This window comes from Corapipo altera, unplaced genomic scaffold, assembly GCF_003945725.1.
Source record: "Corapipo altera isolate COAL_440 unplaced genomic scaffold, ASM394572v1 47, whole genome shotgun sequence".
Classification (NCBI taxonomy): domain Eukaryota; kingdom Metazoa; phylum Chordata; class Aves; order Passeriformes; family Pipridae; genus Corapipo; species Corapipo altera.
Genome location: NW_020884897.1, coordinates 40,018 through 57,771, shown reverse-complemented (window position 1 = coordinate 57,771; position 17,754 = coordinate 40,018). Strand labels below are relative to the sequence as shown.

The 17,754-nt window shown below is 38.8% G+C and overlaps 1 protein-coding gene, 1 long non-coding RNA gene and 1 other non-coding gene across 3 annotated transcripts in view; 2 read left to right on the top strand and 1 right to left on the bottom strand.

Annotated features, from left to right (window-relative positions):
• Positions 1 to 367: 367 nt before the first annotated feature.
• Positions 368 to 441, top strand: TRNAN-GUU. Its single transcript has one exon. It is a non-coding gene; the product is annotated as a tRNA-Asn (tRNA).
• A 2,880-nt stretch (positions 442 to 3,321) lies between these two features.
• Positions 3,322 to 17,754, bottom strand: part of RAB18 (RAB18, member RAS oncogene family) — a 17,245-nt gene continuing 2,812 nt past the window's right edge. Inside the window, exons 3-7 of the mRNA XM_027648479.1 lie at positions 10,045 to 10,106; positions 8,049 to 8,121; positions 6,207 to 6,325; positions 6,063 to 6,129; positions 3,322 to 4,580 (exon numbers count right to left, since the gene is read on the bottom strand). Coding sequence (XP_027504280.1) covers positions 4,402 to 4,580; positions 6,063 to 6,129; positions 6,207 to 6,325; positions 8,049 to 8,121; positions 10,045 to 10,106 — 500 coding nt within the window. The 3' untranslated portion in view covers positions 3,322 to 4,401. The remainder of the gene's footprint in view (positions 4,581 to 6,062; positions 6,130 to 6,206; positions 6,326 to 8,048; positions 8,122 to 10,044; positions 10,107 to 17,754) is intronic.
• LOC113949635 lies at positions 11,408 to 13,170 on the top strand. Its single transcript, XR_003528486.1, has 2 exons — positions 11,408 to 11,489; positions 12,685 to 13,170. It is a non-coding gene; the product is annotated as an uncharacterized LOC113949635 (long non-coding RNA).

Here is a 17,754-nt window from a genome sequence, read left to right as displayed (position 1 = left end):
ATATTTTGAAGCATACCTCTGTTTTGCTTTAATTGCATTAACATGCACATGGGTACTGCAGGGCCTTTCTGTACCTTTGGCTAGAGAAACAGTGCTGTTAACCCACCTCAGAACCACTAGCAGCCAGCCTAGCACATGACCCCAAGCCCTCCTGTCCCTCGGGAGGTAAGTGGTGAGGCACAGCTACTTCAAACCAAAAGAATCTCCCCCTAGGAGTAACAGCATTTCTTCCCCTGTATTCTGACGCATCAGGTTTGTTGCAGCTGTGTGCCTGCAGTACCAGTCTCTTGCTGTTCAGCATGTACAGGCACCAGGAGTTATCACACAGAGTCAGGAATTCAGCTCCTCTGAAAGGTGTTCTGTATCAGTCTCTGTGGCGCAATCGGAGAGCGCGTTCGGTTGTTAACTGAAAGGCTGGTGGTTCGAGCCCACCCAGGGACGGATGAACTCTCTTTTAAGGACCAACAACCAACTCATGAAGCCCAAGGAGGGGAAGTGCCAAGTCCTATCCCTGGGAAGGAACGACGACAGGCACCAGGAGATGCTGGGGCCACCCCGCTTGGCAGAAATGGACCTGGGGGTTCTGGCGGACACCGAGTGAACACAAGCCAGCAAAGTGTCCTTGTGAGAGGGCAGACTGACAGCAGGGTAAGGGCAGCAATCTTTAGTCTCTCCTCAGCACTGGAGAGGCCACAGCTTGAGTGCTGTGTCCAGTTCAGGGCTCCCTAGTACAAGAGAAACATGGACATAGTGGAGAGGGCCAAAGGAACAGACACAAAGATGATGGTCTGTGACTGTTCAGCCTGGAGAAGGCTCACAGGGGATCTTATTAATATATATAAATACCTGAATGGAGGGTACAAAGAGGATAGTGCCAGGCTCTTTTCAATGGTGCCCAGTGGAAGGACCAGAGGTAATGGGCATAAACCAGAACAGACACGGTTCCAGTTGAGGATCAGGAAACACTTTCACTGTGAGGTTGACTGAGCACTGGCACTGGTTGCCCAAGGAGGTGGTGGAGTCTCCTCTCCCTCCTTGGAGATACTCAGAAGCTGCCTGGACATGGTCCTGAGTCAGGCAGCCCTACCCGAGCAGGGGGGTTGGACCAGATGACCACCAGAGCCCCCATCCAATCTCAACCACTCTGTGTTCAGCATTCTATTCAGGAGAAAAATAGAAGTCAAATCACATCTAGGCAAATGTAATCGCTGATTTCTGGCACCCTGAGTACCCAATCTACGTAGAACTTCAGCTTCTCATTTCATACCAAGCTCAGGCATTACCAGTATATAAGGTTCAACTCTTCACAGAATATTCTGAGTTGGAAGGGACCCACAAAGATCATCAAGTCCAACTCCTGGCCCTGCACAGGAGAAGCCCAAGAATCACACCATATGCTTGAGAGTGTTGTCCAAACACTTCTTGAACTCTGTCAGGCTTGGTGCTGTGACCATTTCCATGGGGAGCCTGTTCCAGTGCCCAACCACCCACTAGGTGAAGAAGAACATTTTTCTAATATCCAACCTAAATCTCCCATGACAACTTCAGGCCATTCCCTCAAGTTCCCTCCATCCTGCTTCCATAAGTATCCTTACTTCTGTCCTCCTGGATGACACTTGCCCACAGGCTTGTTATCTTTCTCATACCTACTCTGAATTAAAACAGTTATGTTTAAAACTGAAATTCAGAGATGATATATAACCTCTAACCAATATAAAATATTTATACATTACATTTCTATGCTATGCATTTTATTAAAGTATATTAATAAAGTATGTTTGATAGTTAGATATGCTTACTATACTGTGCATTATAATATTTCTATTTTATATTTTGTGTATAAAAGGTATTACCAAAACTGCCTTCACAGTCTGGGGGGCTGCTACTGTTCTTCCCTAAACCTAGAGTAGTTAGATCTGGAGATTCTCATTACTGTGTTAAAGAACAAGTTTCATGCTGTCAAGAACATCTGGACAGTCACATTCCTCAGAAATTCCAGCCTGACAAACATTAAGAACTGGGAACCAAGCACTTCTGTCAAAAGGATCCAAGCAGACACATTCCCAAAAGTAAATCCAGAGATAATGAAACACAGAAAACACTAGAAGCATTTCCTTCCAATCACGATTAGACACTTCTATTTTAAGTCTTCTTCTGAGTTTGGGGGTTTTTTTTAGCATCGAACACAAAGACCCAGGAATTCTAGAATTTGACTGCACAGCTTCTCGACAGAGCAATGATGAAAGGAAAACCCATTCCTTAGGGATGTAACCAAACATGCTTAAAAGATGAAGACAGACAAGCTAGTTGCAAATCAATTAGAAAACATCTGCTTAAAAAAAAAAATCTAACTGCTCACAGTCACAGTAAATATGCTGTTTCAGAACACTCCTCTCCCCAAAAATATTCTGCAATGGAATAAGGAGTAAATGACTTAATTTTTTTGCAGAACAATACCCACTATTCAGAGTGCCCTGCTGTTCCCTCTCTCTGACAAAAGCTGTCAGATCTGGGAAAGACAGAATTAAAGATGAATCCAGGTCCTGTGATAAAAGGACCTTTTGTGAGAAACTGAAAGTTAAGTCTCTTCTCAACAAAGGGATGCATCTAGACTAGGGGTCAAACAAATATGGAAATAAATTACAGTCATCTGCCAGCACTACAGAACGTGCCAACTATTGATGAGAAAATAAAGTTACTCAGAATTTTAATGCTCCTACAACTTTCCTCTGCTGCTAGCCTACAAAGCCCAAAATTCTCTGACCTCAATGCTAACAAACAAGATTTACTCAGCCCATATATTCTGCATGAAATAGTGCAAATCTAGCATTTTAATACAATATTTATGTATATTTAATATTAATTACATTTACATATTTAAGTTATCCTATTACATTAACAATACTAGATACAATATTTGGTAAAAACAACTAGCATGGTTAAGTCTTCAAATTCTGGTACTGTTTTCTATCAAGTATAAAACAGAATAGAAAACAAAATCTCCATGTGAATAATATGTATTTTAACAGAAGTAGCCAAGACCTGTTGCAAAACACAGATCATGTATGCTGACATTCAGACAAAACCTTGTAGTAATTAAAGGTACTGTCATTCACTATATTTACAAGAAACTGCTTAATAGTTCAGTTATCAACTGCACTACAGTGATTATTTAAAAAAACCAAAAGCGCTCACAACACAGCATCCTTGTCTTGTCCTTTAGAAATAAGAAATAATTTGTAGGAAAGAAGTGACACTGTTTAAACTACATGTGCTAGAATATATACAACTCCGCAATAGGAAGAGGTTAAAAAAGTCAAATACTGTGGAAAAAAATTTATTAAGTCTATACAAGTCTTCTGAAACAAACCATTGGCTTTGATACAGTAAATTCAAGTGAATACTCATTGCAATAGTATTTTTCCATACAGAGATCAAGAAGCCCTATAGCTTCCCATTTAGTGTCTGTGACAGGAAGTTTTATTTTTGAACAAGTAGCTGCATAAAGCAGACGTGATAGAGATCTCACAGCCACAGTGAGCTACAGTTGAGATAAACTTATATTACAAACATTTCAGAAATTAGGAATCCATACTGAGGTGTAGCAAATTGATTCACAATGAAAGAACAAAGACATCACTCAGACCCCTTGCCAATAATGAAGACTTTCTGCAGCGAGTCTAGAGCAGAATGCATCATAAAAAACTAGAATGCAAGAGTACCACAAATTTAGCATATAAATATCACAGGATTAAAACTCCAGTTAAGCCATCAACTGAAGTGATGATTAAAAGGAAAACATGGCGTTCTCCAGCTTTGCAAAGGAAGTTTTCAAAGCATTTCTTCAAGAAGGTGCCGATACCTATGGTCTGTGCCAATTTGTATTTTAGACAGCTCTGTTGAAAGTTTAGCAGGTTTGTCTAAAAACTGTATAATCCTGTTGGTTTCAATACCATAAAAAAAGCATTTACTAGAAGAAATGAAATGTAACATTTATAGCTCACACTGTTTGCAAGATCTGTGCACACTATATAGTTCTATAATTTCAACAGAATTTAAAAATGAGACAAAGAGCAGACAATGCAGTAATGTGTTTGTTAGATGGATTTGTTTAGAATAGTTACACAATTAATGGATACAGTTGTAAAATTTTTAGTGCATTTTTTTCTTGCACTTTATTTATGCTACTTATAAAAACCTGAAGATTGCAAATTGGGCATGCTTACCATAACATTTTCAAACTGGGAAAGCTGCAGAACATTTCTCCTACAAGTGTTCACTGCCATGATATAAAACAAATATGTGCAAACTGCAAGGTCCCTAAAAATAGCATTTAATGACTTCATGTACAGAAAGATGTCACTATCTGTTTAAATACGCAAAGAATAAGCTTCCCCAAGTTTATAACATAGAACAATATCCACCACATGCTCCTCCTCCTCCATATCCTTCTTCCTTGTTTGATAACTTTACACCTCTGTTTTGGCTTTCACTCTCCCACAGTCCAGGAGTTTGAATGATTTTTTCAACAAGTTCTTCAAAGGCACACTGTACTCCATCGCATGTTTTTGCACTTGCCTCTGGAAAGGGGACACAAGAAGTCAAGTGTTAGCACAACTTTGTGTAACTTTTTTAGTAGTTATCTTTCAGTTAAGTCTCAACCTACGACCTACACTTACAACCTTAGACGATATATTCTACAAAAACATAACAGTGCCAAAATTAGCAGGTATGCAGATTTATGTCAGCACATAAGGCAGCACCTCAAAAGAGTTTTTAATAGAAGAGCTTTCAAGTTGAACTTCACCAGAGTATATGGAGGCAGCTATAGCTTAGCTTTATTCTTCTGTGGAAAGCACTCTAGTAAGAAAAAGGAGGGTTCTTGTCTGATAAACCTGGTTGCTGTTCTGTATATTAGTCAGAACTGCAATACCACCATACCGTAAGAAGCAAGAATCCATACTGTAGGATTCTGGACCAGTCTCTGTCATAAAACCTATCTGACAAAAAGCAATAAGGGATCTCATTTCTTCTGCAGTTAGCAGAATTCCAGGTAATTTCATTCAGGAGCCTTACTTGACCAAGCCCAAGAAATCTGCTCACAGGTTATGAGAGCAACAGACACCACTGAAAATCATTCAGTTCCACTAGGGCTTGCCCTGTTCATCTACACAGCCTTGCAGGTACTTAATATATGTACCATGCACACACACACATATACATATATTTATAGTCTAATTTTCATTTTGCTTTTCATTTTTCATGCACTTAACAGCTTGTGTCTCAACTTTGAACTTCTATTTCCACATCTGACACTGTAGCTGAAAAGAAACACAGCAGGGTACTAAACAAAAATATGTCATTAGTCAGAGATGAAGAACATAATATAGGACTCATCAATGAACTGCTTTGCTACTGGAATCATCCTATAAAATAATCCCTGTTGATCCTTAAGAGAAACATGGAATAAACATATGCATAAAGAGTCAGTTCATCAACCATTTTTTAATTTATCATTACAAGGCCTTGCCTACAAGACCCATTTTATTTCGCAGCAAGATGAGACCAACATATTTGCTCCAGTCATAATCATGTCCTTATTCAATCCCACCCACCATTTAAAAGTTAATGATATACCTAACTATTTTTAACATCTCAGTTCTAATACAGATTTCTGTCAGCTACCAGCTATTTTTCTATACTGAAGGTTGGTTACTAGTGCCAGTTTTCCCTCTTGCATTTTGCTTCTGTTATTATTCAGCAAGTCAGTTGGGAAAAGAAATCAGACAAAACCCCAAAACAGGTTTCATCAGGCTACAGCACAGCCTGTATTCTGTCCTTAATCCTTATGTATTTCGGTATACTCATTCACAGTTAGAATAGGTACCTGGACATATTCAAGGACAATTTTGAAAAACGGGAATACCCATCATCTTTGTACCTACAGCAGCTGGGAAATATCATTAACTGGACTGTGTGCAAGGACTACAGTCCTACAGAAGTGGTACTTTTCATTATGTAACAAAAATCAAGTGAGATCTCTGCAAATACCTATAACATACCTATGAACAACATGGAATGTTTTCTTGCAAATTTGAGGCCTTCATTTCTGTCAACTTCATGGTTTTCCTATAATAAGACATAGCATTAATATGTATTATTAACAAAATACACCAACTTACTTACTGCAGTTGAATTTGGCTTACCTTATCAATCTTGTTTCCAACTAACATTTTCACTATGTCATTCCTTGTGCAGTACGTTTCCAATTCATTTAACCAGTTATCCAGCTTGACAAAAGTATCTCTTCTCGTGACATCATAAACTGAAAGATATTAACAATATTATTTCCACAATATTTTTCCAAGAATGACAGGTTACGTTATAAAAGGAGCAAAATTATGGCTTTTTGAATTAGAAAATTGAAGGAGTCCCAAGGATTCCAATCTACTTTTTACACGAATTATTGGAAAAAGTTGGACATCCATCAGCTCAAATCACTGATGCAGAGCAACTCTAACATTCAGTCAACTACTGAGCTTAGACTAATTTATCTTGAGACACCCCATCTTACAGGCTAGAGACTATCATTCTCCAAAGAATTCTGCACTTGCAGATCCCAGTATAGGATACTTACTAACATCACTACACCACAGCTATGCAAAAAGGATGGCATGACCTCCAGCACTGAGCTAATTAGTGATAATTAAGACTTGTTTTAACAACCCTGCAATGCTACTGATTTAGCTAAAAAATAAACACATCAGGAAATCCTCACAAATACTGGTGAACTACTGAGTTTTCAGTATTTTACTGTCTTCAATGATTTACTATTTGTGTGAATTATAAGCAGTAAGCCATGCTAGAAGTAGAAAGGGTAGACAAAAAAAAGCAGACCTAACTCTAAAATCAACTACCCAATAACTAATAGCTATGAAAGTATTTTTCCTTCATCTTCACATCCCATGTGCAGACATGCATAAACAGTTTGTTTCAATCAAATCTGCAACCTGTCTTGCATTTTTAGGAAGCAATATAACAAAGAAATAGTCGGGAGGTGTTTAATAAAATGGGAGGGCAAATCTCAACAGAAGAACCTTTTGACTCCCACAGTGCTTCATAACTTTCACAGCTTTCAACAGTAAGTGGCAGTTTCAGTGCCAGAAACTAGGTGACTTGACAAGACATGCCTTGACAGGAATGCAATGCAACTCAGACTTGGGAAAAGGTACATACAAAATAAAACCTATCAAGAAGTCACATGACAGAGGTTATTCCAAGTTAAACAATTTAACTGGATACAATGTCTCACCAAAATTCTCTCAAGTCAGGTGCACCTTCAAAAAAATTAAACTTCCCTGCCCTTACTTTAGTCAGCTCCTCACTTCTAGCACTGCAGAAGCAGAACTTCAGAGCTCAATGCCTACATAACAGGTTTCCATATACAAAGGAAAAGCAAATGAGACTTCACTCTGAAGCTGCAATTAGGGATTTTGCCTGGTTTTTACCCACACAAATTGGCACTTTCTATATGCCCAGCTAGTCTTTTCAAAGTGATTCCAACTGTGTAACATCACATCAATACGAAGACAAATAACAAAAAATTCCAGACAGACTCCACAGTGTTTATATAAATTTCATTAGGAAAAAAAGAACAGAGAGGAGAAAGCTGTATACATACTGATACAGAGAGAATACACTGAGGAGAATATTTATTTTTTTTTTACATTCGACTTAGTAAACACAGGTAAAAATAAAAGGAAATAAATAAAAGACAAATTCCTGACAGCACAGGGACCACGGCTCCAAGTTATCCTTTCAAATAGCAGTAGATTTTATCTCATCCAAAAATCAGAGGTACTCACGCTGGTCATATTAACTACATGAGAAAGAAGTCAGACATCAAGATCCTTTCATATGAACTGTTCCACACAGATACAATGATTTTTTAATACCAATTAGATATTATGTAAAGGTTATATGAGTTTATGTAACTCCCATGCATGAAAAATACAAACATTCAGAATAGCATGTAAGGCTATACTTACCTAGGATAACACCTTGTGCACCTCTGTAGTAACTGGGTGTTAATGTTCTGAACCGCTCCTGACCTGCAGTGTCCTAAAAAGCCAATCAGAAAGTTCCATTATTCAGAATTTGAGCACCATCTAGTTTAGCTTTCAGGTATTCTGCTTCTAATGAACATACAAAATAAGACTTAAAGTGTATTTCACTACCAGATTAGCTGAGTTTATTCCTTCTCCTGCTGTTTTACTACACATTAACTTTATTATGTAATCTACCCTGAGAAACACCTTCTAACTGTTAAATGCAGTAAATAACTGAACTACATGGCAGTAAGACAGCTGTTTCTGCAAGGGCATTCATTCTGCACCCAGTACTGCAGCAACCAGCATGAGAAGCATAGCTGCAGTACTAACTAAGGTTTTGTAACAAGCATCACACCCATGGCACCAAAACCAGTTCCCTCACTTCAATCGCTTGGTCCAATTAAATTTGATTGAGTGCCAGGGTAAATGCATAAACACACTATGACAGAGCAGAAGCAGAAACATGGTTTCTCTGAGAAACAGGTTTCTCTGGTTTTAAGTAAATTTGAGCTTACAGCCTCAAATTTAAAGTGCCAAAAGCTCTGCAAAAAAAACCCTAAATATTGCTGTTTTCTTATCAGAGATTAAGGTATAGAGCACATTTATTGCAGACTTTATGCACAGAATATTTAATCAATTTACCCAGGTGAGAAGTGACACGTGAAACACGGGATTCCATGACAAAACCTGAATAACAAAACTGGACTTCCAACATTCTACAAACCACTCAGTCAATCCCATCCATCTCAAACTGCTTCTGTGTAATGATGAACATTTACAAGTTTTTATTTTCCAGTATACCTCAGGATTATTTCTTTATATTTACCAATATGAAAAAACTAAACCCTAAATTAGTCCTATGTAATATTTTCCATCCCATTATCATTCATCATTCTGCTATTGGTCTTGTTTTCCTCCTATGTGCCTTTTTTTTCTGTCAAGTTATTTCAGTTATTTTCCTTGTCAAACCTATTTATTTTAGTGATCATTACTATTGTAACTAAGACATAAATCCTGTTTGTTACTTGAGACATGAACCGCCCTCAAAGCAATACAAGTATTGCAATACATATTTCATGTTTCACTACTACTTCCCAAGAAGGGAAAAACTGCAGCATCTTGCTCATATGAGAAACAAGGTTTTATTCTTGCTACAAGACAACACAACTGGGTCTGAATATTCAAGAGATGCTTCAAGTCACGTAAGTCTGCAGGTTTATGGAGAATATTTTAAAAATAGCTTGGAAGTACCTGTTCTTTCTTCATGGCCATAAATGCAGAAATTCTACTTTTAGCTGAAGTAGAAGTTGAATACGCTAAAGTTATGAGTACAAACACTGTCTCTCTTTCAGATGCATCTGCTACAAATAACTCTAACCTTGAGCCTATGAATGTCCTTGTATGAGGGCTATGAAGTTTAGGCTAAAAATGGTTTTATAGAGGTAACATTTGAGCATGCAACAGTAATTCCTAACCTAATACACAATCTAACGTTATAGGCAAAATTTAGCAGAGAAGTTCACCCTTTTAAAATCTGTCAAGTACAGACAAGAGCAATATAGACAGGGATGTCTCAGATTAGTGAGGATTAACTCTCTAGACTTTGAACAATGAATTACTCATTAAAAACACTTAGGAATGGCCACGTTCACTTTTTTAAAGTTTGACTGATTTAGTACCATTTAATTCCTTCTCTTCTCTACTCCTATCCCAACTAGACCTGGAGTCAGTGTAGCTCACAGGCAATAGAACCACCCCACCAGCCAGTTGTCCCACAGTTCATTCTACCTTTTGAATGGTGCAGTATTAACCTCCCACTTCTCCAAATCATCTTCATATTAATAGAAAGGAATTCTATACGAACTGTACATTATATAAACCATCACTATTCCTAAAGGAAAGCAATACATTAAGAACTTTGGGAGAGACTTACCCATATTGCCAGTTTAGCTTTGTTTCCATCAACTGAAATAGTTTTCACCTTGAAGTCCACACCTAGAACAGGAACACTATTTTAGTTCTTCAACCATACTACAGCTATCTTTGAAAGAGAAAGGGAAAAAAAGAAAATCAAACTCGGAAAACAAGCTGTGTTTTGACATAAGCAGGAAGAGTAAGTTTCATTAGCTATTTATGAACCTTGCTCAAAATGCAACATTTTGTTGCTGACAGGCTTTTGCAAAAGCCTAAGGACCTTTAAGCCATTGACTCAAAATATTTTATAGAAGTAGGGTAACTACTACATTTCCTGTATTAAAGCACATATTTAACTTTCTATTCATTACTCAGAAACATATTTTCTTTACACCCCTGGCCTTGAAGAACAATATACGTTAAAACTAATGAAGGCAGCTGCATTTAGGTAGCTATTTGCTCTGTTTCACAATCTCAAACCAGGTCTCATCAAGCTTGGCAAACTGATATAGGCAGAGAGTCATGTAGTACATGACTGCTATCCTATGAGAAATAACATTAGATTACACTAATTTAACAAGTGCCAGATTCTGCAACTGGGATGTGATGCCCCTGGTTGTGTATACAGACTGGGAAATGAAAAGCTGGTGAGCAGCTGTGGAAAGGGACCTGAGGGTCCCAGTTGACAGCAAGTTGAATATGAGTCAGTGGTGCCAGGAGGGCCAACCATGTCCGGGGGGCATCAGGCAAAGCATTGCCAGCCAGTCGAGGGAGGGGATTGTCCCACTCTGCTCTGCACTGGGGTGGCCCCACCTTGAATATTCTGTGCAGTTTTGGGCACCACAATATCAAAAAGACATTAAACTATTAGGGAGTGTCCAAAGGAGGGCCATAAGGATGGTGAAGGGTCTGAAGGGAAAGTCTCACGAGGACTGGCCGAGGTCACTTGGTGTGTTCAGCTTGGAGAAGAGGAGACTGAGGGCAGACTTCATTGGGATCTTCAACACCCTCATGAGTGGAAGAGGAGGGGTAGGTATGTTCTCTCCACTCTCGTGACTGAGAAACTTATTTTGTTAAATTATGTCAACTTCTGGCCAATATTTCAACAATTGCAAAAACTTTGGAAACATTTTGTTTTCTCTTTTCTTTTTAAGTTCTCCTAGCCCTCAGAAAAGGTGCTGAGGAATAACTGGCAAAATTTGGTATTTTCAGCAAAAAACTAGAGAGTTTGGCAAAAGAAAATAAAACCCCTGGGGAAAAAAACAGGTTTTGCCAGGAGAAAAGAAAAAAACCCGCTTGCTGAAGTCTGTCTTTGCAAAGGAAGAGGTAAGGTGTTAGCGGTCACACAGCTTAAGTCGTTTGTTGCTTAGTAACCGGGTGGAGGCCTAACTCACTCCAGCCGGGGAACCTATATACCCTGACTCAGCAAGGTTTAAACTGCCGGTTTCGCGTGGCTGGGCGGAGGTGGATTCTTTTGTCTTCTGTCCCTGTTCTGGGAGGGACACGGCTGGTCTGGGATACGTGTATTTATTTGTTTTCTAATATTGTCTAATGCTGAGTGTATTATTAAGTAAGCAAAGACTCTGAAGCACTGCACATCACTGAAAAATGATGCTGTCCATGGATGAAAGTGAAAGAACTGTTCCAGTCACTGCAACAGACAAGACTGACTTCCTGAACTCTCTACCCACATTCTGAATTACATCTCGTTTGCAATATTGAAGACTGAAGGGGTGGGAGATAATGATTTGCATAGTGGATTTTCAATATTGATTGAATGCCTGGGGGGTTTTTTTGCTTAGTAGTATAACAATTGCCCACTGCTTTCCTTTCTTCTGTACTTTTCCTTCTGTCAGCTAGGTTCTTCTACTGCTGCTGCTACAAGAAGAAGAAAATCCAATTAAATATGATTCCAGTGGTTGTCCCAACCCAGGGGTGGAATGTGAGATCCTGGATCTGAATCTCACTGAATTACTGATATGGGTCAGAACCAACTCACTGTGAGTGTGTGTGTGCATATGGGGAAGGGCTGGGCCTAGACCTGCAGGAACATGGTAAGACCTGCACACAAGGCCTGTGCTGAGGGCACAGGGCAGAGCCAGAAGGCAAGGCCTGCAGTCCATGCAGAGCTGAAGGCCCTGCTGCCAGACTGTCAGACAAGGCAGACCTGCCTGGTAGCCCGCCCACACCACACTCCTGCAGCCTGTGACTGGCTACAGCACAACTCACTCTGGCCTTTAAGGTACTGCCCGGATATCCTGCCTGGGAGGGAAAACTGAACTCTATAAATACACAAGACTCCATGTGGTCTCTCTGTCTCTCTCCTTATCAAGTTGAGTCAGGGGCGGTTTAGGTTGGGTATCAGGAAAAAGTTTTTCACCCAGGGGGTGACTGAGTACTAGAACAAGCTCTCCAGGGAAGTGGTCACAGCACCAAGCCTGACAGAGTTCAGAAAGGTTCAGACAATACTCTCAGGTATATGGTGTGATTGCTGGGGTGTCCTGCATAGGGCCAGGAATTGGACTCGATTATCCTGATGGGTCCCTTCCAACTCAGCACATTCTAAAATTCTATGATTCTATGAAACATGTCAAATAAGCTTTGGATTATTTCAACACTTATTTACTTATTTAAAGATATATTTATTTACCTCTTACAGGGATTCCAGTAACACCATGAACTCACCTATACCACACTCAGTGACCAAGAAAAAAACCAAAGTGACAACATGATAACAGTTCTGCTGTTCAATCATCTACCTCAACATTTAAAAATTCATCCCCTTTCACGTGTCCTCCCCCCACAGGAAGTAGCAGCCTATTACTTGCTCAAGGACAAGTTGCAGAAAACTCAAACCAAGGAGGACAAGACATTAGTGACTTTAGCAAATTTAAAGGATATAGCAACACACCTCAGTTTGAGAGGCTGAGTACAGTTATGATCCATTATGTTGTAATTTAATCCTTAGGTTACTAATAGCAAGTAACTAACTGGAAGTATGTTTCTATTTTGGAGGGACTTTCACTCCCCACCAGGCAGCAGCCCTGAAGTGAAATAACTGTGGAAAGTTGATACCTTTATAAGAACAACTTTTAAATGCAACAGCAACCTTTTTGCACTCCAAATTAAAATGGCAGCCATCACACTTGCTACCAGAAAAAGAATTTATCTATTCCAACACAAAATGAGTAGCGCTTCATGATAAGTGTGCTGCATTTATATTCCCAAGGTCATGCAGATTACAAAAAAGTGCAAACAGCTGCCAAAACATGTTCAACTTAAAGTCACAAAGAGTATATAGGATGACTAAGAAACTGCACATTATAAGCAGATTTAAACCTTAGTTGCACTGGGATGTTGCACTGAAGTTTAAAAGAGCTTTATTTAAAAAAATATAAACACAATTTTTATTCCACTGTTTCACAGTTTCAGCTCAGTAGTGTTAGCAGACATGTCAGGTGATTTTCAGACAACATTCTGCACTGGAAGAAGCTCATACTCTTTAGTTCAAGCAAAATTTTCCCAAAGTACACTAACTTTTGCAGTAACTGAACAGAATTTTGTTTTTTTCAGGGAAGACTCCTAGTCCCTAACTTAGCAGTAATATAATGCTCAGTGGCATGCACAAGACTTCTAGAGTTATGTTCACAGAAAAGAACAGTTGCTATTAACTTTATTTTAAACACATGTTCTTGGAATTTTACCTAGTTCACAGAAGACTGCTATGCTAGCAATTTGACACAAATTGATCCCAAAGAACATCCCGTCCTGTCCATTTTTCAGCACTCAGCAGGAGCTTTTAGACTAACAGAATCTTTCTTCCACTGTAATTGCACAATTCTTCCCCTAAACTGCAAAAATCACCATTGTTCAGTCAACATGTCCCAGAGTTCACAGTACATTCTTTTATCCATTAGCCTGGCATCAGAACTTGTAACTGCAGGTATTACAAGTCTATTGGATACTTTACAAAGCAGTTTCAAGAAACAGAACTTTTTTCCTTAGGATAAACTTATTAGGTGTATTCTGAAGCCACAGTATCCTTCTCCCATTCAGTAAACAGATTCAGTATCTTGTGCTTGCACAGCTCAGCAATTTTCATTTAATGGAAAGTGTATATACACCTTCCTGTTAGCCTTGCTGCTAGCTTAAAATTTACTTTTAATTTTGCATGAATGATGCAAGTAAAATAAGAAACTAAAATTGCTAACAAACCCCATGTTAAACTGGTAATTGCAAAGCAAAAGCATGAAAATGAACTAATAGCCCAGCAAGATATATCCTTTAAAGTGATCAAGGCATGTCAAATATAATTCTAGCAAACCAAGGAGTTCAACATATATATAAGTCAATGAACAAAAAGAAAACTTTCAAATAACTATGTTTTTGATTGTGATTCTGCCATAAAAGATGATAAGTAGAAAAAAATAAGGCTCAAGAAAATCTTGTTGAATTGAACAAACACGGTACTTGTGTTCTCGAAATACATCAGTGAAATACAGACAGGTTTGTGACAGGTGTCAGTTCTGAGCTTCCAAGAGTGATGTTTCTACCCTTGAAAGCAGAAAGCTGACACTGCTTTCCACCACGCCTTGGAAGGCAGCCAGGAACAAGACAGCACTATAGACTGTACTCCAGTGTGTTAACACCTACTGCCTCAGCACTGCACACCAGCATACTATGGACTTCCAGTCCACAAGGAACAGCTTTGTCACTGATACTGCTCTCACACACAGGCCTGTGTGCCATGCTGGATTTACAGGAGTGCAAAATGAGCTAGAGTGTAGTATTTGTGTTACAGGTAAGTGACAAGTTGGACAGCTTAGAGCTAGAGGACTCCAAATGCAAGGAAAGCTAAGAAGTTAAGAGACATCAGATCTGTGCAATACATCACCTCATTCATGAAACAGGGATTGCACTGAACACTTATCTAGAATCTCTCATACCAAGAGCAAGCAAGTAAAGACAAGCATGAGCAGTAAGGAAAACAGAAAACACTGGGGTATATATACTATGTTAAGATCCATGTGATGAATCCCAATGAATAAGCCATTCCAAGGAATGCAAGGAGGACAGGTAATCTGCTAGGTTGACTAAAACACTGTTAATCCAACTGAAGCTATTTGCCCAAAGCAGCTTATTCTTCCCAGAATATCACAGGATTTTTACAAAGTTCTGAAGAGAAGCCCACAGAGAACAATCACTTTGGGTTTCATTTAAATTGTTCCCAGTAGGTCTGCACAATGCATGAAGATAAGGAACACCTCAACAGGTCATTTCAGGGATCCAACTGTACAGCAGTCAAGACTTTCCCTCAGTATTGTGGTTTTGTGTGCAGTTCTTACTATATGTTAAAAAAAAAAAAGCAAACCAGACATGTCATCACTTCGCTTTCTAATCCAAATAAAAAAATATAGTCCCTTTAACCAGTTCAGCAGTCAGTATGTGGATCAAATTGAAAGAAGACATTATTTGTAGTCCTTTGATTTTGGAAAAGCACCATACTCTTCAGTTTCAACAAGAAAGGCTTAAAAACCTCTTCTGTCACCAAACTCAAAACAAGTAGGGTGTAATTAGCGAAAAAAGAACTCCAAGATGAGACTCACAAGGTGTTTTGACATTTCACTATCTTGCAAGTACCTGAATTTGGCATCTAGGATCTGTCTTCATTCAGCACAGAACAGTTACCTCTAAGAGCTCACTCCAGTTGCTTTATCTGTATGAACAACAAATCCTACCCCGAATTTAAAGCTGCTATATTGCTTCTTAGAAATACATTCACCAGAAAAATGGCAATGCCACTGCAGGAAACAAGAAAACAAGTAAGAACCACCTAGATTCTGTTCTCTTCCAGTTAAGTGGAAAAAAAAAAGTAATCTGCTACCCCTAATCAGTGCTCACACACCGTGCTATGGGACTTTCACAGCTGGGGTCACAGTAGCTCTACTGCACAACACTATAAACATCAGCTAGAGGGGCCTAACAGGGTGATCTACGCCAGCATTTTGCTCAGTCTCTAGAAACTGATTTTTCCTGCCAAATTATGACATTCATTCCAGATTAATGTATTTGTTTCAGAAATCAAACTCTACCTGAAGTAATGCTCACACTGAGTACACTTCCTCCTTTTCCACATCAGAAACAGAGCAGGGCAGGACCTGGCAGCAGTAAACCTTGAATTGTTGCTATTTAATAACCAATGATTAGCTACCACACTTGATCTTGTGCACTTTGGCAAACGCAAAGAGGAAGAATTACTTCAAGAAATAATTCCTTTGTTTCTCAAATAGTGTATGGATGTCAGTGGTAAAAAATATCACGTGCAAACAGCAGAATGAAAAAAAAACCACAGTTAAAAACAAACAAAAAACCCCCAACAATAAAGATGCACACACTGAGCCTACTGGTATCCAAAACATCACAAAAGCTGAAGCAGCTATTCTGTACTAACTTCCTGGCCCACATGGTTCACTTATCAAGAAAGTAGGAGGATATAAAGTATACACAGTGTGAAAACTATTAGATTGTCATCTTCACCACCTGATCTATAACATTCCTGTTTTCTTCTATGCTATCCTCCCTCATAAACTGAGGTGGGGCTCCTTGCACAACTTCATTTTTTACAAGCAATGGAATGAACAAAAATAGGCCACGTTCCTCCTCTTGGCTGCTCAGTGCTTTATATGAAATAGTACTCCTGTATTTTATTAACATTAATGAAAAATAGATCTATTTATAGAATTCTTAATCAATTATAGCTGAATTTGTTTACCAAGAGCCGAACTCAAAGACAAAATTTTGTATAAGTTCTTGAACAGAAATCTTCCAACAGAGAAAACCAAAAATGCAACTGAAATGCACTGTGTGAAAAAGTATCTCCCTTTTTTCATTATTTTCAATATATCTGACTATATAATATTTGAAATATAATATTTAATTGTATTAGATATTATATAATAAAATAGTAATATTTGAAGTATTATACCTTTTTAAAATAGAATAATCAAAATATAATTTCAATGCTTTCCATTATTTCAGTTATTACTTTGGCACAGAGTTGCATCACATTCTTAAAAGTTTCATATTGCTCCTTTGACAACCAATCTACATAGGGTGTCCTGCATTCTGGGCCACCCTCCTCCAGCACAGCTGACCTACACTGATAGGTATCATACCAGCACAGCAATGACACATCACTGCTTTTTTCCCCAGCAGCTCTAGATTCTTGGCTCTCTTCCACTTTTCTCAGAGCCTAGCTGGGAAGGAGCTGATTACTAAGCAGAAGAGAAAAAGGCACATTGTAATTTCCTCCCTACAGAGCAAAAGCAGAAGGCACACAGAGCCCAGTACACCCTAGTATTGTCAGAAGTTGCAAGAGTTAACACCCCCTGTTAAACAGTCTTAAGATAGCTACTAAGTATCACATTACATAGAACACAAGGTCTGGACAGCAACACAACTATTCAAATAACTTTACAGCTATCTTGCAGAGATAAATCAGGAGGAGACCTAACAGTAGCTCTTACATTTCCATTTTAGCTCAAAATGCTGCAAACGGTGAAGTGCAGGTTACTCCACTGGAGCTTTTCCCTGACCACACCTCTGACCTCCATTTGCATGGTGATGGGTGTCACTCATATCTGCTTTTTCAGTCAAGGATAAATTTTGGCATAAAGGGGACAACTACAGGCCAGTATATTCAATTAACTACAGGCCAGTATATTCAATT